General features: G+C 47.6%; 1 protein-coding gene across 2 annotated transcripts in view; it reads right to left on the reverse strand.

Moving 5' to 3' along the window:
• The window catches only part of LOC137529001 (cytochrome P450 2B4-like), an 81,119-nt gene extending 58,850 nt beyond the window's left edge, over window positions 1-22,269 (reverse strand). The window contains exons 1-2 of one of the 2 annotated variants that reach the window (XM_068250859.1): window positions 22,180-22,269; window positions 729-935 (exon numbers count right to left, since the gene is read on the reverse strand). In XM_068250859.1, the coding sequence (XP_068106960.1) occupies window positions 729-908 (180 nt within the window). In that variant the 5' untranslated portion in view covers window positions 909-935; window positions 22,180-22,269. Of the gene's footprint in view, window positions 1-728; window positions 936-2,853; window positions 3,027-22,179 lie in introns of those variants that run through there. The other variant, XM_068250858.1, reaches the window with a different exon arrangement.
• Window positions 22,270-24,254: the final 1,985 nt, after the last annotated feature.

Here is a 24,254-nt window from a genome sequence, read left to right on the forward strand (position 1 = left end):
TATAGAACACAAGGTAACGCTTTTGGAGGTGCAAGTACGATTGTGTATGTTCAGGAACAGGTCATAACCGTTTAAACGATTTTTTAACATTTTAATAACACAAATGCATTACACACATTTACATAAACTAATTAACATTTAAACACAAAGCTTAAAATAAAAGGGAATAACTGTGAGCCCCCCCCCCCCCCCCCCCGCAGACCCCGTGCGCAGCCTGGCCAATCGCCGCCAGGCTGCGCTTTAGGGTGGATCAGGAGTCCCTGTGACATCACGACGTCGATTACATCGATGACGTCACTCCGTTCAGAATGGGATTTCCTTATGGGCGTGATCGCCGGCGGTGATCGGAAGGGTGGTAGGGAGGGAGCAGGAAGGGGAGAATCATGTAGCTAGCGCTAGGCTAGCTACATGATAAAAAAAAATTGGGCGGAAAAAAAACCTCAGAATGCCCAGCAAGTTAATAGTACAGTAGTATCAACCCTTCTAGTGAGTACTCTGGCCTTATGTCTTTTATTGACTGGTTAGATCTTCTAGCAGTCCAAGGAACTCTCAGTATTGCTACCATATGTTCACACTATTCTTATTCTGCAGTTGTAATGCATTCATAGATTTCCAAATGCAGAAGAAAACATAAATTATGCATTTGGAAAACTGCAATGCAATTGTGTTTCAGCCACAGCTCACAGATGGCTGAACGCATGCATTTAGACATTCAAACTCACTCTCACCTTCAAGAATGACTCTGGCAGTTCTTTCAGGTTCAGCTGTAGAAGGTTCCCTATGAGAGGGAGAGGTGTTGGTCCAGGAGGCATATCCTTCCACTTATTATTATTCCTCCGCATCAGAAGGAAGAGGAGGAAGAAAATAAAACCAGCCAGGATGAAAGTTCCAGCTGCCCCCAACTCCATTGTTGCAGATGAGTGTTGTCAATTAATCTACATGGCATGAACATAAAAATAAAAAGTAAATCCAATTAAAGTGGATATACTGTATGTTGTATGATATTCATTTAAAAATCACACTTTAAAAGAGACATATGGAAGCTGCCATATGTATTTCCTTTTAAACAATACCAGTTACCTGGCAGTCCTGCTTATCTTTCTGGTCGGCAGTGTCTGAATCAAACACCTGAAACAAGCATGCAGCTAATTGTGTCAAATTTTGCGTCAGATACATGTGAACTGCCTATGCAGGTCTATGACTAAAAGTATTAGAGGCAGAGGATCAGCAGGACAGCCAGGCAATCTGCACTGTTTAAAGGGAAATAAATATGGCAGCCTCGATATGTCTCTCCCAGTGGGTTCCAAGCTAAAGGAAATTCAACTGTCCATAAAACAAGCCATAAAAAGATCTACAAAAAAACAAAATAAAAGAAAACACAAATATAAGACTGCACACAAAGAAGCTCATAAGTCCAATCCACTTAGAATCAGAGAGCACCACCCTTTCGAGGGCAAGTCCAGATAGGTGACAAGGCAAGGAAAACTTGTGACTTCAGAGTGTTTACCGCCATCTCACCCTAAAAAAGGTGCACTCACTCTTTCCTCTGACCCTCTATTAGATGGGTCAGCAGCGCATCGGGGTCATCTAGGCCGCCCCGCCTTATCCAGCACACTCCATCTACTGTCTCATCTTTATAAGGATCTTATGAGCCCCTCACCACCCAGGGGCGGTCTTAGGGTTAGGCACCACCAGGGGAGGTCTAAGGGTTTGGGACAGGTAGAGGGAGGGTACTGTGTGATAGTAGGGTTAGGTTTAGTTGTAGTAAAATGTTGGTAATATTTACTAATGTTTTACGACAGTTATTATGACTGTACTGATATATTTTTGTCATTGTTATAAAACAATATTTTCAGAGTTTATTACATTAAGAAACGATAAAAGAAAGTTATACAATTATAATTATTATACATATATTATTGTTTTCAGTGTTATAAACAATAATTTTAGATTTTTATTGCAAGAAGAAACAATAAAATATGGTTATTGACAATATCATTAAATTTCGGCTACACCACCCGCCCTTATTTCCAGGCGCACTTTTTGGATGTACACTTCTCAGGTTCCCTTTAAATTACTGTTACCACTTGTTAACAGGAAGAAAAAAATAATAATAAAATACTCTACTTATAACACAGTCTGCACACACCCAACCATAGTAGTTATTGTGATTATTATTATTATTACTATTATTTTATTTTTGGTACATCCCACAGGTGAGGTTATTCCAGTATCGTGAATAATCCTTGCTTTGGCCAACTGAGCGGAGCTCCGTCATTCAAGCGGAGATGCACGCGCATCAGCGCGTGTGATCTCCCGCAAAACCCCGCCCCAGGACTTGACGCCAATTGGCGTTAGAAGGTCCTGAGGCTGCCGCCGTGTTCACGCACATCGGCGTGACGCAGTCACTAGGTAGGTAAAGTACAGGTCAGTATGCCTATATGTATTTAAACAAAGTATGATTACTTCTTTCCTCTAACCTCTGTGGCCAACTTTTCAGTTATTACACAACTTAACTTAAATTACTGATACAAAGAAAGCAGAGATTATGAAATAAATAACCAGTGTGATTTGACAAATAGATTTGTTAAAAAAAGTGTCTTCTCGTTGCATTACCAGAAGTGTAGAGGAGATGTGACTTTTGTGGTGGCAGATAGCACTCTATCTCTTGCTTTTGGGAGGTGTGTGAATAATGCTTCTTTATTCACCACTAAAATGTCTTGCAGGCTACTAAAATTACATACAATGACATTTAACTACGCCTCCTTTTGCAAAGATATTTACAGATTTTTTTCCTAAGCGATCTTTGTCCACCCCCATAATTGTGCCCCTCTCCTTTTGCATACTACTCACCCCGTCCGTAGTTCTGGTCAGTCAGTATAACTTGTTTTTCTGCATATCCCCCACCCTGTGTATCAGGTCCTCCTACTGTGCAAAATATACATTCAGACAACTCCCTCTTCCCTGCAGTTATCTAGGAATGCTAATGCTATTCAACAGAGCAGCGTGGAACAGGATATGCTCACATGCAGTGCACTGTGTAATAAAGAATGGCTTCAGTCATAACTGTACAACTTTCAGTTTGCCTGCAGTCCAGTCCTGTCAATCAATGAAAGCATTTGGCACATTATGAATGGAGAAAGAAGGCAAAGGTGAGCAGTTGAAATCTTATATCAGGCAAGTATGGGACATGTTTTGCTTTCAAACCCAAAGCTATTGGTTTGCTCAGTTCATAAACATTTACAAAGTGTTGTTAAAAAAGAGGTGAAACAACTCAGCATCAAACATGCCCTTCTCCTATTGTTTTTGAAAATGCATTGTTGCCATTAAAGTCAAATTGAGTAAATATTTAGAACAAATAAATTAACGCTTCTCAGTTTCAGTATTTGCTATGTTACCTTTGTACTATTTTATCTTACATTTTATTTACATTTTACGAAGTGTAACAACAACAGTTACAACAACAGTGTAAACAGGGGTGTACATTATGACTTACAGTAATTCAGGCACATTGCTAGGGGAAAATATCGAGGGCATGTGCCCTGAATCTCAGCAGTTGTGCCCTGTTAGGCCCGTGTCACTAAATAGTCCCTCTTGGGATCTCTTCTGGGGTACATGCAGAGTGGCAGTCCAGCAGAGTGATCTACTGCACTCAGAGTATGTCCATAATGATATCTCGGGTGATGCGGAAGGGTATGTGCTAAAGCTTCAACACCTGGGATGTCATTATAGTATAGCCTGAAGGCTGGTGAGGGAGTTTTGATGCACTGCTGAAGACTGTTATGAGGATCTGGACTACAGTTGAGTACCGGTCTTAAGTTGTGTTACATGTGCCCCTACTTTGGAAAGCTGATCCGAACCCGCGGGGAGATAGAGGGAGACTGCCAGACATCCCTGGAGCCTCGGTAAGTATTTTAGGAGGAAGGTGTGTGCTACTTTGGCTGGCTGCTAAAGCAACCGGCAAACATGTGTACACGGTGATACCCGCCGGTGCTGGATACCGGGGACTTTTCTGTAATCGCATACACACTCCAATGAGTTCTGGTTCACCATGAGCTTGCTCGGTAGTAGGTAACTAATCAAAACACATATAGATGCAATCATAAGCAGCATAGCTCCGATAAAAAGCTAATAAAGCAGTTGATGGAGGGCAGTGCACCCACTGGGCCCCTCTGGTCCAGGGGACCTGTTGCGGTTACTACTGCTGCAACCCCTATTGCAACGCCACTGGCACTCTGATTATGACTGGACATTTTGGGGAGCTATGCCTGTTTATGTCTGGGATGTAAGAGGTCACGCCCCTTAATTATATTTGGAATAATAGGGGCGCTAAGCCTGTTTATGTCGGGGATGTGAACAACAAAATTAGAAAGAGACTGGCACTAGATGCAGGGTAAGTACTCACTGGCTACACAGGATCATGTACACTGCCATAATGTGCTCTCAAAAGATAAGCAAATCGTTCAACCAAGAAGAGGAGATCGAGGCACTGTATATTGCATTGCAGGGTACCTTTATTCAATGGTGAACAGACATCTGGGTATACAGTGGGGGTGAGGGAGGCCTGACAGCTGTTTTGCTTTAAAACAAAGCTTCCTCAGAGGCCAGAAGAGAGAGCAACTTTACCCAAGTATCCCCAGTTTGAAATGGTTTCACTTACCGCAGTCATGCGGTTCAAACCGCCCACACACGCTGGCCTCGGCATGCCGGCATATAAGCTCTGTCACGGAAGAGCCGTGAGAAAAGAAAACACCATCGCAATCATTTTCCTGCACCGATTGTTGTGGACGTGCCAGATCATAATTGGATGTGTAGGTCCTTGCAGTCAAGCCTTGGGGTCTGTTTTCTTCATTGCTGTTAGCAGAGTTCTTTTCATGAGAGCCAAGTATGCTCTCTGATAAGACCTGTTTGTGTAATTAACTTGATCAAAAGAAGTTCCTTCATGGGCCAGTGACACCCAAGTGTGAACATGCCCTTTGAAAGGATACCATTTGGTGATTCTACCACAGTGATGGCTAACCTTGGAACTCCAGCTGTGGTGGAACTACAAGTCCCATGAGGCATTGCAATACTCTGTCAGCTCTAAGCATAACTCGGGGAGGCAGAGGCATGATGGGATTTGTAGTTTTGTCACAGCTGGAGTGCCAAGGTTAGCCATCACTGTTCTAGCAAAAGCGAGCTTTCCACACAGCAGGGCTCCAGTCACGGCAGAGCCTTTCCATCAGCTTTAAACATAAATGTAGTATTTGATTTTAGCTTGTTTAAGGAATACTGTTTATATGAGAGGTATGAAAGTTATATCATTCTGCTGTTCCGGATCTGGTGAATATTTTATTAAATTGATGACACTTACATACCCAGAACCGGAGGTGTTCTGCTACTTCATGACAGGACACGTGACACCAATGACGTTTGATGTCATATGTACTGTCATATTCTGAGGATTCTGAGTCTGTGACTGTTATGTGTGTGCGGGAAGTGTAAGCTGAGATATGAGAAATGTCATATTTGGTGGGCACAAGAAACCCACCCAGAAGGTTAACCGCACCCTGTCAAGCCACTGGGCTAAATCTGAGACCGCACCCAAAATGTGGGTCATTCAAAACAACTTGATGGGGACTACTCCCTTGAGTCCTCCAATTTCCATCGTCATGAAGGCATGCTGTTGCGCTGAGGACTGAGCAGTGGCCATTTTCGTTTGAACTTTGCTCTAGAAACAAAAGAACTTCACGTGTTTTGCCAGAAAGGACATATTTTCACCCGAACCTAAGTATTCATATTTTCTTCCCTTTTTATTTTTATACTGTGCTACTATTGTCTCCATAATTGTTGATTTTAATGATTTTCTGTATATATTATTTATATTGCATTTATAATAAAAGACTTCTAAAAGTCATTTACTTTTCGGCTACACCTACTATTCAGCAACACAAAACGAATCCTAGCCTTCCGAAGAGTCGCTACTACTGCTGATAGGTAGATAAAATAGAGTGTGTTTTAACCGTTTTATTTGAAGGTATTAGTATCAGTGAGGTTAGGTCTCCTGCCCTCTGCAGGAGTGGTGGCAGTTCTATACCCTGAAATATCAATTAATAAACACTGCGCCACAGTTCCAATTTTTAGCATAAATCTAATTGCACCAGCGTCAGAGATCGCTACAGAAAGTCCAGTTCAGGAATACTGCATACACAAAATACTGCTGCGCTCCTCAGACTTGTGCCGTCAACTGTTGGGTATAATGCTTTTTTCCTTGACCTGCAATGAAAGCTTCACATAGGGTGATACCGTTCTATCACATTAAACATGTCTCTTCAATTCACACTCAAATTCCACCAGGTGAAAATTTCCCTCCGTGTTCAGTGCTCTCACTCAGTGCTCATTCCGTGCCAATCCCCAGCAAATGTATGCCAAAACGCTCACCAGATGTAGCCCACCTCAGATTGCAGGTGGAGAATTCACTTTGGCTCACTACCAGTCAAATGCCACAACAGCAAATCGCCATAAATCTTCATTTATTCCAATAAAAGCAGCTCCATAAAAAACATATAAAAAAATACATAGCGTAATACTGTCATCCACAAGCTCCGGGCGCATCTACAATTGCACTTACGCGTCCCGGTGTCAAGATCGCATGTAACAATGTCCTCTGCCAGTGCCCATTCGCCTATATTCGGGATGGATGTCCGCGCTAGTGCCGCTCCTGATCCTCTAACCGCAGGGTGTATGCCGCTCAAACGTACTGCTTATTCCCGACCGGCCGGACAGCTTGCATCCGTGTGTACGTCTCGACGTTCTCCATCAGCTCCGCCCATACACTCATCATACACTAAAATGGGGTCACTTGTGGGGTTCCTATACTGCCCTGGCATTTGAGGGGCCCTAAACCGCAAGGAGTAGTCTAGAAAACAAATGCCTCAAAATGACCTGTGAATAGGACGTTGGGCCCCTTAGCGCACCTAGGCTGCAAAAAAGTGTCACACATGTGGTACCGCCGTACTCAGGAGAAGTAGTATAATGGGTTTTGGGGTGTATTTTTACACATACCCATGCTGGGTGGGAGAAATCTCTCTGTAAATGGACAATTGTGAGTAAAAAAAAAATCAAACAATTGTCATTTACAGAGATATTTCTCCCACCCAGCATGGGTATGTGTAAAAATACACCCCAAAACACATTATACTACTTCTCCCGAGTATGGCGATACCACATGTGTGGCATTTTTTTGCACCCTAACTGCGCTAAGGGGCCCAAAGTCCAATGAGTACCTTTAGGATTTCACAGGTCATTTTTGTTTCAAGACTACTCCTCACGGTTTAGGGCCCCTAAAATGCCAGGGCAGTATAGGAACCCCACTAATGACCCCATTTTAGAAAGAAGACACCCCAAGGTATTCCGTTAGGAGTATGGTGAGTTCATAGAAGTTTTTATTTTTTTGTCACAAGTTAGCGGAAATTGATTTTAATTGTTTTTTTTTCACAAAGTGTCATTTTCCGCTAACTTGTGACAAAAAATAAAATCTTCTATGAACTCACCATACTCCTAACGGAATACCTTTGGGTGTCTTCTTTCTAGAATGGGGTCATTTGTGGGGTTCCTATACTGCCCTGGTATTTTAGGGGCCCTAAACCGTGAGGAATAGTCTTGAAACCAAATGTCGCAAAATGACTGTTCAGGGGTATAAGCATCTGCAAATTTTGATGACAGGTGGTGTATGAGGGGGCGAATTTTGTGGAACCGGTCATAAGCAGGGTGGCCTTTTAGATGACAGGTTGTATTGGGCCTGATCTGATGGATAGGAGTGCTAGGGGGGTGACAGGAGGTGATTGATGGGTGTCTCAGGGGGTGATTAGAGGGGAAAATAGATGCAATCAATGCACTGGGGAGGTGATCGGAAAGGGGTCTGAGGGGGATCTGAGGGTTTGGCCGAGTGATCAGGAGCCCACACGGGGCAAATTATGGCCTGATCTGATGGGTAGGTGTGCTAGGGGGTGACAGGAGGTGATTGATGGGTGTCTCAAGGTGTGATTAGAGGGGGGAATAGATGCAAGCAATGCACTGGCGAGGTGATCAGGGCTGGGGTCTGAGGGCGTTCTGAGGGTGTGGGCGGGTGATTGAGTGCCCTAGGGGCAGATAGGGGTCTAATCTGATGGATAGCAGTGACAGGGGGTGATTGATGGGTAATTAGTGGGTGTTTGGAGGAGAGAACAGATGTAAACAATGCACTTGGGAGGTGATCGGACGTCGGATCTGCGGGCGATCTATTGGTGTGGGTGGGTGATCAGATTGCCTGCAAGGGGCAGGTTAGGGGCTGATTGATGGGTGGCAGTGCCAGGGGGTGATTGATGGGTGGCAGTGACAGGGGGTGATTGATGGGTGATTGACAGGTGATCAGTGGGTTATTACAGGGAAGAACAGATGTAACTAATGCACTGGCGAATTGATAAGGGGGGGTCTGAGGGCAATCTGAGCGTGAAGGCGGGTGATTGGGTGCCCACAAGGGGCAGATTAGGGTCTGATTTGATGGGTAACAGTGACAGGTGGTGATTGATGGGTGATTGATGGGTAATTAGTGGGTGTTTAGGGTAGAGAACAGATGTAAACACTGCACTTGGGAGGTGATCTGACGACGGATCTGCGGGCGATCTATTGGTGTGGGTGATCAGATTGCCCGCAAGGGGCAGGTTAGGGGCTGATTGATGGGTGGCAGTGACAGGGGGTGATTGATGGGTGATTGACGGGTGATTGACAGGTGATCAGGGGGATAGATGCATACAGTACACAGGGGGGGGGGTGTCTGGGGAGAATCTGAGGGGTGGGGCGGTGATCAGGAGGGGGCAGAGGGCAGGGGGGTGGGAATACAAAAAAAAATAGTGTTGACAGGTAGTGATTGATGGGTGATTAGGGGGGTGATTGGGTGCAAACAGGGGTCTGGGGGGTGGGCAGGGGGGGGGGGTCTGAGGGGTGCTGTGGGCGATCTGGGGCAGGGAGGGGGTAAAATCAGTGTGCTTGGATGCGACATAGGGTGGCTGCAGCCTGCCTTGGTGGTCCCTCGGACATTGGGACCACCAGGGCAGGAGGCAGCCTGTATAATACACTTTGTAAACATTACAAAGTGTATTATACACTTTGTATGCGGCGATCCGGTGTTTAGTAACCCGCCGGCGCTTCCGAACGGCCAGCGGGTTACAGCGCGAGGTGGGCGGAGCCAGTCCCCGGCGGCCGATCGCGTCACAAATGATGCAATCGCGCCGCCCATGCCCCTACAAGGACCGCCGCCATTTGTCAATACGGCGGTCCTTGCGGGGTCCACTTCCCGGCCGCCAATTGTATATACGGCGGTCGGGAAGTGGTTAACAGACATTCATCTGCAGATCTGAAGATCCATCCTGGTGGATCTGATCTGCAGATGAATGTTTGTTAAACAAGGTGTGTATGAGGATCTGCAAATATAGACTATGAATGCATTTTGCAGGAACAGATCTGTTGAATGTGTGCAGCATCTTGCAAAGATTTCTATCTGATGGGGAGGTCAGCTCAATAGAATAGACTGTGTAGGTATGGCTCTCATTAGTGATGGCCCGAACCGTTCGCCTGGCGAACCTTTCTGGGCCTCTTACTACTTCCGGGTCGCAATGACCCGGAGTAGTACGCCTGCGCTGCCCGGCGGAGCGCTTCCTAGATTGCGCACCTGTTGCCGGGCACTCTCTGCACATGCGCGTGACGTCACTCATGACGTCACTCACATGCGCAGAAAGTGCCCGGCAACGGGAGCGCGATCTAGGACGCGCTCCGCCAGGCATCGCAGGCGTACTACTCCGGGTCATTGCGACCTGGAAGTAGTAAGAGGCCCAGAGTAGCAGAGCGGTTCGCCGGCGAACGGTTCGGGAACCGTTCGCTACATCTCTACCTCTCATACTACATGGAAGGGGGTAAAATTGGTCTGTGATCTTTCATTTTCCAAAGACTATGGTCTGATGTGTGTATGCACCCTGAGCGCGTGTGTGTGTGTGTGGGGGGGGGTGGGGGTGGGTGGGGGGGTTGGTTGGTGGTACCAGGCCTAGGGCACTGGGAAGTCCAAATCCGGCCCTGCAGATGGTACAGAATTCCTAGACTAAGGTGTGAGTTCCTTGGCCATCAACACCTAGGAAACTGGTCTAGATAACAATACAGATAATAACAGAATTCCTAGGCTAAGGTGTGAGCTCCGTGATCATCAACACCTACGAAACTGTCTAATAAACACAGATACTGACAAGGTCTGAGTGCTACCACATAGTGATCGCAACGCCAGACACCAGATGAATGACCAGCACCCAGTATATATACACAGGCACTCTCCAGCGCCACCCCTAAGTGCTGGACCAATGAAAGTTGCAGCAAATGTCAGCTGACCGGCTTGGTCAGCTGACCCTCTTCTGACTGCCATAAAGGCCCTGCCTCTCTGCGCGCGCGTCCTCCTAAACCAGTGTGGACTATCAGTCCCAGCCACACCAGTCATGTGTTGTAATGTTTCTGCTGTGTTAGATGCGGAATCCGCCACACCGCTGTCTGTGCGTGCGGCGTTTTCTCCGCATTCCGCATTACTGAGAGGAGCAGGCCTATGCGAGCAACTTGCCGCATTGGACGCGGAATCCGCCGCCCTGTTTGAGCATGCGGCGGTTTCTCTGCGCTCCGACTGCGCGCCAGCCGCCATGCCGAACGCGGAGTCAGCCGCCTCACCTTTAGTATTGGCGGCGGCTTTTCCGCATTTTCAACCACTGTCTTAACTTGTTTAGCACAAATTTGACATGAGCCCTGTGCTCAGAGAGGTTATCTGAGAAGATTAGTATATCATCCAGATATACCAGAACAAATTTACCCAACACCTCCCTGAATACTTCATAAATGAGTTCCTGAAAGACGGCCGGGGCGTTACACAACCCGAAGGGCATCACCAGGTACTCGTAATTAGAGGTGTACCGAACGCTTCGCCGGCGAACGGTTCCAGGCGAACATTGGGGGTTCGCGTTCGCCTGCGCCAGGCGAACTTTTCCGGAAGTTCGATTCGCCCCATAATGCACTATGAGGGTCAACTTTGACCCTCTGCATCACAGTCAGCAGGCACATTGTAGCCATTCAGGCTACAGGAAGCCCTGGAGCCCCACCCCCCCTTATACAAGGCAGCCTCCGGCGGCCATTACAGTCACTCGTGTGCCTGCTAGAGAGAGGAAAGGGACAGCTGCTGCAGACTTTTTCTCTTAGGGACAGATTAGTTAGGTTCTAGGCTGCTTTGCTTGTTCCTGACTGATTACGATTGCTTTTAAAGCACCCAGCAACAGCTCTTTTCAGAGCTCAACCTGTACATTTTTTTTCTGACACTTTTGTTGCATGCACAGCCTTGCTAATTGATAGTGTGTGTGCCACTGCCAGCAGCCCAGCACATTCAGTGACTGACTGCCTGTGTGTGTGACACGGAGCTGCACATTGTACTACCCAGTACTGCATATACCCCAGTACCTGTTGTGTTTACTTAACCCACCTCATCACTGCATATACCTAGCGTTGTGTTGAGTGAACCCAGCTCACTGCATCTAAGTCTAACTACCTGTTGTGTTGAGTGAGAACCCACCTCACTGCATCTTAAGTTCCTTTACTGTATACTGTTCAGTGAACCCAGCTCACTGCATCTAACTACCCAGTACCTGTTGTGTTTACTTAACCACCCTGGCGTTCTGATTAAATCGCCAGGGTGGCTGCGGGAGGGTTTTTTTTAAATAAAAAAAAAACTATTTCATGCAGCCAACTGAAAGTTGGCTGCATGAAAGCCCACTAGAGGGCGCTCCGGAGGCGATCTTCCGATCGCCTCCGGCGCCCAGAATAAACAAGGAAGGCCGCAATGAGCGGCCTTCCTTGTTTTGCTTATATCGTCGCCATAGCGACGAGCGGAGTGACGTCATCGACGTCAGCCGACGTCCTGACGTCAGCCGCCTCCGATCCAGCCCTTAGCGCTGGCCGGAACTTTTTGTTCCGGCTACGCTGGGCTCAGGCGGCTGGGGGGACCCTCTTTCGCCGCTGCTCGCGGCGGATCGCCGCAGAGCGGCGGCGATCAGGCAGCACACGCGGCTGGCAAAGTGCCGGCTGCGTGTGCTGCTTTTTATTTGATGAAAATCGGCCCAGCAGGGCCTGAGCGGCGACCTCCGGCGGTGTTGGACGAGCTGAGCTCGTCCAGACCGCTCAGGTGGTTAACCCACCTCATCACTGCATATACCTAGCGTTGTGTTGAGTGAACCCAGCTCACTGCATCTAACTACCTGTTGTGTTGAGTGTGAACCCACCTGGCCACCTCACTGCATCTAACTACCTGTTGTGTTGAGTGAGAACCCACCTCACTGCATCTTAAGTACCTTTACTATTGAGTGAACCCAGCTCACTGCATCTAATTACCTGTTGTGTTGAGTGTGAACCCACCTGGCCACCTCACTGCATCTAACTACCTGTCGTGTTGAGTGAGAACCCACCTCACTGCATCTTAAGTACCTTTACTGTTGAGTGAACCCAGCTCACTGCATCTAACTACCTGTTGTGTTGAGTGTGAACCCACCTGGCCACCTCACTGCATCTAACTACCTGTTGTGTTGAGTGAGAACCCACCTCACTGCATCTTAAGTACCTTTACTGTTGAGTGAACCCAGCTCACTGCATCTAACTACCTGTTGTGTTGAGTGTGAACCCACCTGGCCACCTCACTGCATCTAACTACCTGTTGTGTTGAGTGAGAACCCACCTCACTGCATCTTAAGTACCTTTACTGTTGAGTGAACCCAGCTCACTGCATCTAACTACCCAGTACCTGTTGTGTTTACTTAACCCACCTCATCACTGCATATACCTAGCCTTGTGTTGAGTGAACCCAGCTCACTGCATCTAATTACCTGTTGTGTTGAGTGTGAACCCACCTGGCCACCTCACTGCATCTAACTACCTGTTGTGTTGAGTGAGAACCCACCTCACTGCATCTTAAGTACCTTTACTGTTGAGTGAACCCAGCTCACTGCATCTAATTACCTGTTGTGTTGAGTGTGAACCCACCTGGCCACCTCACTGCATCTAACTACCTGTTGTGTTGAGTGAGAACCCACCTCACTGCATATAGCTAGCATACCCCCGAGATGGACAAAATGGACAAACCAGGTAGAGGAAGAGGTAGAGGCAGACCCAGAGGAAGGCCACCAGGCACCGGCAGGTCTGTGGCTGTGCGAGGTGGTGTTGCTGTGATTTCATGCGGACCTGCCCCAAAATACAGTGCTCAGAAGAAGGCACGTGCCATCACTTCCCAAAATCGTGAGGAGGTGATTGAGTATTTAACACAGAACACCTCATCTCCCGCAGCCACCAGCGCTACAACAAGCACCACATCCGCTGCATTTGACACTTCGCAGGAGTTATTTGGTGGTGAAATCACTGATTCCCAGCCACTACTGCAACAACAACAAGAAGGCGCAGGTACACCACCTCATACGTCTGAGTTAGGTGGCGATAGTATGGACGTAACGTGTGTGGATGGGGATGATGGTGGACCACCTGAAGTTGGTGCACTTGAGGAGGTGTCTGAGGAAAGCGCAGCTGGCCAGGAGGATTATGATGACGATTATACGGATACCACATATGTTCCCGGTAGAGGAGATGACCAGGGGGACAGTTCAGAGGAGGAGTCAGAGAGGAGTAGGAGGAGACAACTCCATGATAGAAGCAGAGGGAGCTCGTCCTTAGAAACAGCTGGGGGCAGTGTCCGGTGCCATGTATCGCCAGCTATGGCCAGGGAGCACACATGCCCTTCAACGTCAGCTGCTGCTGATGCCACCGTAGCGCCATCACCCCAGGGGGGCTCAGCGGTTTGGAAATTTTTTCATGTGTGTCTCAGATCGGAGCAAAGCCATCTGTTGTCTCTGCCAGCAAAAATTGAGCCGTGGAAAGGCCAACTCTCACATAGGGACAAGTGCTTTACGAAGGCACCTGGAGAGAAGGCACAAACAGCTATGGCAAGAAAACCTGAGGAAAAGAAGCACCCCTCAAAAGACAAGCAGCGGAGAACAACCGTGGCAGCCGTCACAGGGGGCTTCTGCTGCTCCACGTTCCCATGGTATTGTTCGTGGCTGGGGGGAGGAAGAATGGATACACTTTTAAACAATTTAAAAATACAACCATCTAAACTTTCAAACAATTTAAAAATACAACCATCTAAACTTTCAAACAATTTAAAAATACAACCATCTATCATTTTCAAAAAATTTAAAAAAAGGGCAAAAAAACTTGCCCTCCGTAAAACATTCTTGGCAAATGCTTTCGACTTGGTTTGTCTTCCGCTGGCTCAAGGGTCCATCTGACCACAGATGCCTGGTCTGCAAAGCACGGTCAGGACAGCTACAGCATGGGTTTTAGCAGGCTCCCACTTCGGGCCGCATTCCAACCTTCATTCCCCGCGGTGACAATGGCAGACTTGCCCTCCATAACGGATTCCCGTTAAAGGATTTAAAGTTAATTCATTTCAAATACACAGCAGGGCCTCGAAAGTCCGCCTCCTGTATTGTTATTTTTGGTCACTACCTCGGGGCGGGCGTGCATGTCTACCTGCTGCCCTCCTTGGATGTGTAGTGGTAGCCGTTTCTCAGGCTCCACACCGGATTCCATCCCTCATTCCCCGGCCATTACCCGGGGTCACAAATGACAGACTTGCCCGCCTCCATATGATTCTCGTGAAAGGAATGTGGTGTCATCTTTGCCCGCCATAACTGGTTCTCGTTAAAGGATTTAAAGTACATTCATTTCAAATACACAGCAGGGCCTCGAAAGTCCTCCTCCTGTATTGTTATTTTTGGTCACTACCTCGGGGCGGGCGGGCGTGCATGCCTGCCCGTTGCCCTCCTTGGATGTGTAGTGGTAGCCGTTGCTCAGGCTCCACACCGGATTCAAACCTCTCATTCCCCGGCCATTACCCGGGGTCACAATGGCAGACTTGCCCGCCTCCACAGGATTCTCATTGTAGCGGTACTGAACAAGTACACAGCAAGTAGAAAATGTAAATTAAAAACAAAACGTAAGCTTTTTAACAATGCCATGGAAAGTTGAGAAGGAAGTCACACATTACCTGACATCACTGAGTGAGGAAGAGCAATCACGCCATGTTGCGCAGTAGTCCAGCATGGCCGTCACTACACAAACAGCTGTTTGCGGTGCGTTACACAGTGAGTTTGGTGTGTCAGTGTGAAGCAGTACTCTAATTACACTCCCTGTTTGATGTATACACATGCAAGATGTTTGAAAGCACGTTAGGCCTGCAATTTAGCATTCAATGTGATTTCTGCCCTTAAAACGCTGCTTTGCGTCACATCCAGATTTTTCACCGGGACTTTTGGCATGTATCCCACTCCGCCATGCCCCCTCCAGGTGTTAGACCCCTTGAAACATCTTTTCCATCACTTTTGTGGCCAGCATAATTTTTTCTATTTTTCAAAGTTCGCCTCCCCATTGAAGTCTATTGCGGTTCGCAAATTTTTCCGCGAACCGAACCTTCTGCGGAAGTTTGCGAACCGAAAATCGGAGGTTCGCGACATCGCTACTCGTAATGCCCATCGGGTGTGTTAAAGGCCGTCTTCCACTCATCGCCCTCTCTGATCCGCACCAGGTTGTATGCACCCCGCAAATCCAATTTCGAGAAAATCTTAGCATTGGTGACCTGAGTGAATAAATCGTCTATCAAAGGCAATGGATAGCAATTTTTTACTGTGATTTTATTCAGGCCCCGGTAATCAATGCATGGCCGAAGGCCTCCGTCTTTTTTCTGTACAAAAAAGAAACCTGCTCTGGCAGGCGACCGGGAAGGGCGAATGAAACCCTTAGCTAAGTTTTCACGGATGTACTCTCGCATGGCCACTTTTTCTGGCCCAGAAAAATTGTAGAGATGACCTCTAGGGGGCATACAACCAGATCGGAGATCGATGGGGCAATCGAAAGTGCGATGTGGAGGTAGTTTATCTGCAGCTTTGGGACAAAACACATCTGAAAATTCAGAATATTGTTCCGGTACTCCCTCCACATGAATCCTGGTCTGACCCAAGGTCACCCTCACTAAACAATGATGAAAGCAATGGGCTGACCAGCTTGTTAGCTGACCAGTGGCCCAATTAATCTGAGGGGAGTGAAGGTGTAACCAAGGCATGCCAAGGATGATAGTTTAGGTTGTCATGTGTAACACAAAAAAATGCAACTTCTCCCTATGCAGCACCCCTATAGTGACTCCCACCTCTGGTGTCTGAGACAGAGGACGGTTATGTTGCAGGTGGGAATCATCCACTGCCGTAACTTGGATAGGTGGTGTTACCGGGGTGAGTGGAATACCCAATTTCTTAGCAAATTTGTAATCCATAAAATTAGCCGCTGAGCCCGAATCAACGAAGGCCTCAGTGACTTCAGATTTATCTTCCCATGTAATCGTACAAGGAAGAAGCAACCTTTTATCATCTAGGGGTAAAAGTTGTATGCCTAGGGTAATACCCCTAACTACTTCTAGGCAGTAGTGTTTCCTGATTTCTTAGGGCAATTCTGTACTCTATGACCCCCCTCTGCACAATAAAGACATAACTGTTCTGAAATCCTGCGTCTCCGCTCCACTTGAGACAACTTTGACCGACCAATCTGCATTGGCTCGGGTGGAGGTGAAACGGGAGGAGGTGGAGTCACAGGAGGCGCAGCGTAGGACACCATCCTTACATGGTTTCTACCCCGGGTCTGTCTCTGATAACGTAGCCTACGGTCGATCCTGATGGCCGATGAAATGGCCTCATCAATGGTCTTAGGTTCAGGCTGACTTAACATAAGATCAGAGACCTCATCTGACAACCCTGATAAGAAACAATCTAACAGGGCAAAGGTGCCCCACCTGGCTGATACTGACCACCTTCTGAATTCAGCAGCATACTCCTCGACCGGACTCTTGCCTTGACGTAACAACTTGAGCTTCCGCTCAGAAGTCGAGTCAATGTCTGGATCGTCGTAAATTATTGCCATGGCTTTAAAAAATTCATCTACAGAGGTTAGGGCTAAGTCTCCAGCGGGTAGACTGTACGCCCAGGTCTGAGAATCGCCTGATAAAGTCTTAATAAATGTGACCCTTTGGGCCATAGTTCCTGAAGATCTAGGTCTCAACTCAAAGTATGATAACACTCTACTCCTAAAATTTCGGAAATCAGATCTGTGACCAGAAAATTTTTCAGGTACAGGCATACGTATGTCTGTGCTAGGAGGAGATCGCACTTCATCCACAGCCGTCTGGAGGGTTTGTAAAGACCCGAACAAAGCGTTAATTAACGCCCGGTGATTACCCAGCACTTGGTTGATGGTATCCACCGAAGTGGTAAGTGCGCCCAGACGGTGGGTGTGTGCGTCTATTTGCATTTTTGGTCTGGCGTTCTGTAACGATCGGTGTAACACAGAGAGCGTCTGATTACCGGTGATCTGCAGTATCACAGAGAATACAGATATATACCCGATTATTGATGATCTGCAGTATCACCGATAATAAGATATATCTCTATCCTCTGGACACCTGGGTAATAAGAGTGTTTGGTGCAACAGAAATACTTTGAGGACTGCACCTGAGGAGCAGGTGCACAGCAGTACTGCACAGTAACACGTTCCTTCCGCAAGCCTGAGACTCTCCCGAGGGAGGGGTCAGGCTAGGAGTAGGAAGGACAGAGTGTGAGTGACACCAAGGAAGGATGTCACCCACAGGTCTGTGAGCTATCTCTTGACTGAGGAGATTGCTCTCGAGGTCGGGCAAGCCGGGTCGGCAACAGACAGACAGATCAGGGACAGAGACAGGAGACAGATGCGGAATCCTAAGACAAGCAGAGTTTGGCAACAGAGTATCAGATATAGCAAAGTACCTAATCAGAGATCAGAAGAGTAGTCAGGGAAGCAGAAGGTCATAACAAATAATCAACAATGCCTAGTCTTGGGTGTGAGCTCCTTGATCATCAACACCCTGGAACTGGTCTAAGTATAACTAGATGGTAAAGCTAATTCCTAGTCTGGGGTGTGAGGTCCCTGATCATCAACACCCAGGAACTGGTCTAAATAATAACACAGAATATATACAGTTTTCCCTAGACTGAGGTGTGAGGTCCTTGATCATCAACACCCAGGAACTGGTCTAGATAATAACACAGATAATATCACAGATACTGACAAGGTCTGAGTGCTACCACGTAGTGATCGCAACGCCAGACACCAGAGAAATGACCAGCACCCAGTATATATACACAAGCGCTCTCCAGCGCCTCCCCTAAGTGCTGGACCAATGAAACCTGATAGAATTGTCAGCTGATCGGCTAGATCAGCTGACACCCTTCTGACTGCCATAAAGGCTCTGCCTCTCAGTGCGCGCACGCGTCCTTCTGAACCTGTGTGGACTATCAGTCCCAGCCACACCAGACATGTGTTGTAATGCATCTGCTGGTTTGAACGCGGGGCCAGCCGCACCGCTGTCAGAGCATGCGGCGGTTTCCCCGCGTTCAGCCATACTGCTAGTGGTAAGCCCATGCGTGCAAACCGCTGCGTCGGACGCGGAATCCGCCGCCTTGTTCACTGGGCATGCGGCGGTTTCTCCGCGCTCCGTCAGGCTAGTGGATGCAGGCCCATGCGCGCAAGCTGCCATGTTGAACGCGGAATCAGCCGCCTTACTCTGAGTACTCGCGGCGGCTTTTCCGCGTTTTCTCACAGACAAAGAGGAAGACGCAGCTCTAGTTATACTTAATATAGCAGAGCTAAAGCATCTTTGAATTTGGCTCCAAGGCTCATCATTGGTCTGTTAATAGACCAATGGGGAGCCTTGGAGGAAAATTCAAAGGTTCTTTGGCTCTAGTTATACTAAGTATATCTATAGCTACGCGGGGACAGGCGGTGTGTGGCGGCAGTTGCGTGGGTCAGCAGAGATCTTCAATAGCTACTAGCGCAGGATGCTATTGCGGGCGGGAACACGAAGAAAGATACACGTGGCCCGGGACTCACAGGCACAGTTGCCGCTTCGGCTGTAATGAAACTAGCTGGCTGCGGGGGAGCGGAGAATCGTGGAGGACTGGCGTGTGACAGGAAGGCTGCAAGGGGCTAGCAGAAGCCCCAGGTAAACAAAACTTTGTTTTTATTCAATCTTCAGTTCCGCTTTAAGGTGGCTATGCTTTAGTGAGTTAGTTTTAGCTATAATTGAAGATTCAGGTCGGTGGGACTTTGCTTTATTATGATTGTTGTTTACATATTTATGTTTGGGGATGTACAGTACTGTAAGAGGACATTCTGTCTAATTATGTTTGAAGGTTTTCAATACATTTTTAAATAAATAAACATCACCTAAAACAAGATATTTGTGACTAACGTACATTCCCTGCTTTATTTTAGTACTTTTTATGTTGTTTGTTGGTCCCATAAAATGTCTTTTATAGAAAATGTGAAAAACAGATATGAGAAACGTTTGGTGAACAAACTGATTGCCACATCACTGTACTTGAGTATAAACGACAACACGAAATAAAGAGTTCTACGTATATCTTTACATGGTTACATCCAGTGTCAGTTCCCTGAATACATGTTGTTTTGCACATCAACATTCCGAGCGGCTTAATGCTTCACTTTAACAATTTACATAAATGTACATACGATGGTTATTAGTATTATTTAGTTTTTATATAGTGCCGGCATCTTCTGCAGCGCTGTAGAGTATATTGTCTTGTCACTCAACTGTCCCTCAGAGGGGCTCACAATCTAATTAATTTTCACTCCCCCCCTAATCAGGGATGGTTCTAGTTACAATGGGGCCCTGAGGCAAATGTAACTTATACCTATAACCCCCCTTCAGCCTCCAAACTGACTCCCAGGACCCATCCTACCACACTCCTAACCACGCAAAATCAGTAGGTGTCCATTGTATGTCCCCGAAAGCATTGTTGGGGACCCCATTATTCCCCTCCTCCTTTTCCTTACAAATGCAGAGTCAGAGGCGTAGCTAGGGCTTTCAGCGCCCGGGGACAAAGACTATTAATGCGCCCCCTAAGGTGAAGGGTGCGCCGCGCCAAAAAAAGGGCGTGGCCACATATTAATTGTGGGCGTGGTTATGGGTGGAGCCAAATGTACAGGAAGTTAGCAGGCTCACACTCACCCACCCTCCCTCAGTATGTACCTTCCAGCATGTTCCAAGACATATTCAGCAATCATGAGCCCCCCCCCCCCCCCCCCCCATCAAGACAAATTGAGCAATCATGAGGCCCCCAACATGACCAACTCAGCAATCATGAGGCCACCAACAAGACAAATTTAGAAATCATGAGGCCCCCAACAAGACAAATTCAGCGATCTTGAGAACCCCCAACAATTCATGAGGCCCCCAACAAGACAAATTCAGTAACCATGAGGCCCCCAACAAGACAAATTCAGCAGTCATGAGGCACATAAATAGACAGCATTTCACATAAATAGGCAGATGCCCCCTTAATATGGTAGACACCTCTCACCTGGCAGCAGTTCCCCAAAATACACTCAATCTGACAGCAGTGGTTCCCCAAAAATAGGTAGCCCCAGGTCTATAGGTGTCCCCAGAATAGGTGGCCAGCAGTATAGATGTCCCCAGAATAGGTGGCCAGCGGTATAGATGTCCCCAGAACAGGTAGCCAGGGGTAGAGATGTCCACAGAACAGGTAGCCAGGGGTATATGTGCCCAGTATATGTAGCCAGGGGTATATGTGCCCAGTATATGTAGTCAGGGGGTATATGTGCCCAGTATATATGTAGCCAGGGGTATATGTGCCCAGTATATGTAGCCAGGGGTATATGTGCCCAGTATATGTAGCCAGGGGGTATATGTCCCCAGAATAGGTAGTCAGGTGCGCCCCCCAGCAGGAGGGGACCAGCGCAGTGAAGGGAGCTGTGAGCAGTGGTGAGGAAGGGGGGCCATCTCCCCCCTTCCCTCACCTTAGGGGGCTCTCCCTCCCTCGCTGTCCCCTCCAGAAGTAATATCCGGGTGGCTGGCAGCGGCGGGCGGAACTTACCTCCGTCTCGTCGCAGCGCGCAATGTATTTGCCGCTACTCTGGTCTGGTCCAGACCAGAGCAGCGGCTGCGGCACCCGACTACCCTTTCTTTTCCCCAGGGGTGCTTCTCCTAAGCAGCCAATGGCCTGGACAATACCTCCTCAACCCACAACAACCCCCTTCCTTTCCCCAGAAAGCATGCCTTTTAAAAAAAACAAAACACACACACACATACATACTCTGACACAAATACACACACACACACACTTTGAGACACACTGTAGGTACACAAGCTCTGGCACACAAATTGTGGACACAAAGACACGCATGCTCACACTGTGGGTACACACACACAGTACACACACACACACACACATACACACAAACACTTTGGTACACCCACACACTGTGGACACACACACTCTGGCACACACACACTGTGGACACACACACTGTGGACACACACACTCTGGCACACACTGTGGGGACACAAAACACACTCTGGCACGCACTGTACACACACATACACACACTGTACACACTGTACACACACACATACTCTGGCACACACCACAATGTACACACATTGTACAATGCCCCCTCCCCCCTCTCTAACCTCCGGACAATCCAACAGCCCAAAGAAGAAAAAAAAAATACTTTACCAGGGCAGGCAGCCTTTGAAGTTTCCTCTTGAGGTGGGGGGACATCCCACACTCTCTCTCCAGCTGGAGCTGTAGCAGCGCGAAACAGCTGAAGCCTGCTCCCTGTCAAGCCTCTCCGAAGATAAAGCTCATGCTTGAGCGGCTACACACTCTACCTAGAGAGCCCCGACAGAAGTTTACACACACCGCCCCTTCCCCCTGACTGTCACAGGGGTTGTAATGCCGACAGAGTCGGAGAGATGTAGAGCAGAGTGGGGTGGCATCGCAGTTTGGATAAGCGGGCGCGATGTAGCATCCAATGCACAGCAGGGCCGGATGTGGAGCGGGGGCGGCAGCGCTGTCCCAAAAAAAAAAAAACGCAGCTCAGCTGGGCGCCCTTGGGGACCTAGCGCCCCGGGGCACGTGTCCTACCCCGACCCCCCCTAGCTCCGCGCCTGTGCAGAGTGTTCACACATTGGGGTCTTACCTAATCCAGATAGGATACAAGAGGCAGTACCATGCACTATGTTGTGTAGTTATCCCCACTGTGCCTCTCTTTCTCATTCCCTGCAGGCTTTGGGGCCCTGGGGCAATTGTCCCCTTTACCTCTATGGAAGCACTGGCCCTTCCCCTAATTTGTGCTAGACTGACACAATGACATAGACGTTGAGCAACTGTGAAAGACAGCCAATATTTACCCTGATTAGTGTAAACATAAATGGTGATGAAGCTGAAGCAGACTCCAAAGGCTATGAAAAAGATGTTTTATTTTTTTAGTTGAAACAGAAGTTTTAAATCAGGATGATACCATTTATTGGCTAACTTAAAGGTAAATAAAAAGTAAGCTTACCTCTAAATTTGCCAATATATGTCATCATCCTGATTCAAAACTTCTTGCTTTTACTGATGGCTCAGCTTTGGTTTCCTGCACTAGTCTAGTCTTGATAATTCAGCTTCATACTATAGGATAAATTGTATAGAAAAAAAAAAAGTTCTCTGGGGTTTTTTGGAATACAAATGCAAGGATAACGCTAGGCATCTCGTTTTGCAGTCCCTCTCCCCCTCTGTGTCAGCGGTGGACCTGCTGCAATGGTTGATATTACTGCTTCATTGGAACTGCACTAGCTGAACCTGTGGAAGAGCAAGTCGGCGGTGGTGCCCAGAGCAGTGAGACTATTGAATTTGAATTAAATTTGCATTTGAACTGCCAATGTGGCTGGCATTAGTAACAATTTGGCTACTCCTCTACTCTGTTTGCAAGCAAGTAAGACTACTGCACTTTGGCTGGCTCTCTGTCTCCACTTTTGGCAAAAATTGGTGAATGCTTTCTGCTTACTCATGCCTACCCACAGTTTGTTGTCCATGGACAATTTATCTCCATACCACTCATATTGAGATCCTCATATTGAGCGCTTATGTTAGTGTGTGTTTTTGCCACTTCTTGGAACCTGTTAACCAGAGGCGGTTCGCCCACGATTGCCAGGTGAATGGCATGCATCATGCAGCAGGGACACTCCAGCAGCATCTAGAACCCGCCCCACATCCCCAAAGCCACTGCTTGTTTTAAGTTCTCGGCGGCCGCCTTCTCTATGACAGTCCCCAGCCCCCTCTCTAGCTGCTACAAGACCTCAAATCACCATGAAGTAACAGGAGAGCGGTTCTTCTACTGGTGCATATACAGAAAGTACTTACTTCCTGTATATGCGCCATTACGAAGGAAACTGCCCTGCTTATACCTCATCACATGGCACAGTGGGTTGCTGCTGATTTGAGGACTTAGCAGCCAGGGGGCCGGGACTGTGATAAAGGTGGTGGCCCCCGAGAAGGTAAAACGAGCGGCGGTCGTGGGGAGGGAGGTAGGAAGAGGGAGCATACTGGCTATCTACTGGGGGCACCTATCTGGCTACCTATACTGGAGGCAACTATACTGGCTACTTTGGTATGCCAGATATATAGATGATCTGCTGCTAGTGTGGAGAGGTCCTGAGGAAGATCTGCCCAAGTTTCTGACTTACTGCAACAACGATGATCTCAACCCATCCTTCACGATGCACCATAGTGTCATAGAAATCAATTACTTGGATCTTACTTTGAGTGGCCAGGTTGAATCGGGGAGGATACAGACTAAAACATTTAGATAGGAATGTGCAGGCAACTCGTTGCTTTTAGCAACGAGCTGCCATCCTAAACACACATTAAAATCCATCCCATACGGTTGGATGATAAGGGCAGCAAGAAACTGTTCTGATCCTGCCAAGTTACAGCTGGAGCTAGATCTGGTACAATTAAGACTCCTTGATCGGGGGTATCGGGGGGATGAGATTACAAGAGCAAGGGATCGGGTGTCGCACAAAACAAGATCTGACTTACTTACCCCTGTATCCGGCTGTAGGGACAGACAACACAACAAAGGCATACATTTTGTCACTTCATACAGTCTAGAATATAATAAAATTGTTAATATCATTAAAAAAATACTTGCCTGTCTTTCATTCAGATCCAAAACTCCATGCTGTTCTGACAGAGGGCTGCGGTTTCTCCTCACGACGTGCCCCCACTTTG

Source organism: Hyperolius riggenbachi, chromosome 8 (genome assembly GCF_040937935.1).
Source record: "Hyperolius riggenbachi isolate aHypRig1 chromosome 8, aHypRig1.pri, whole genome shotgun sequence".
NCBI classification, from domain to species: Eukaryota; Metazoa; Chordata; class Amphibia; order Anura; family Hyperoliidae; genus Hyperolius; species Hyperolius riggenbachi.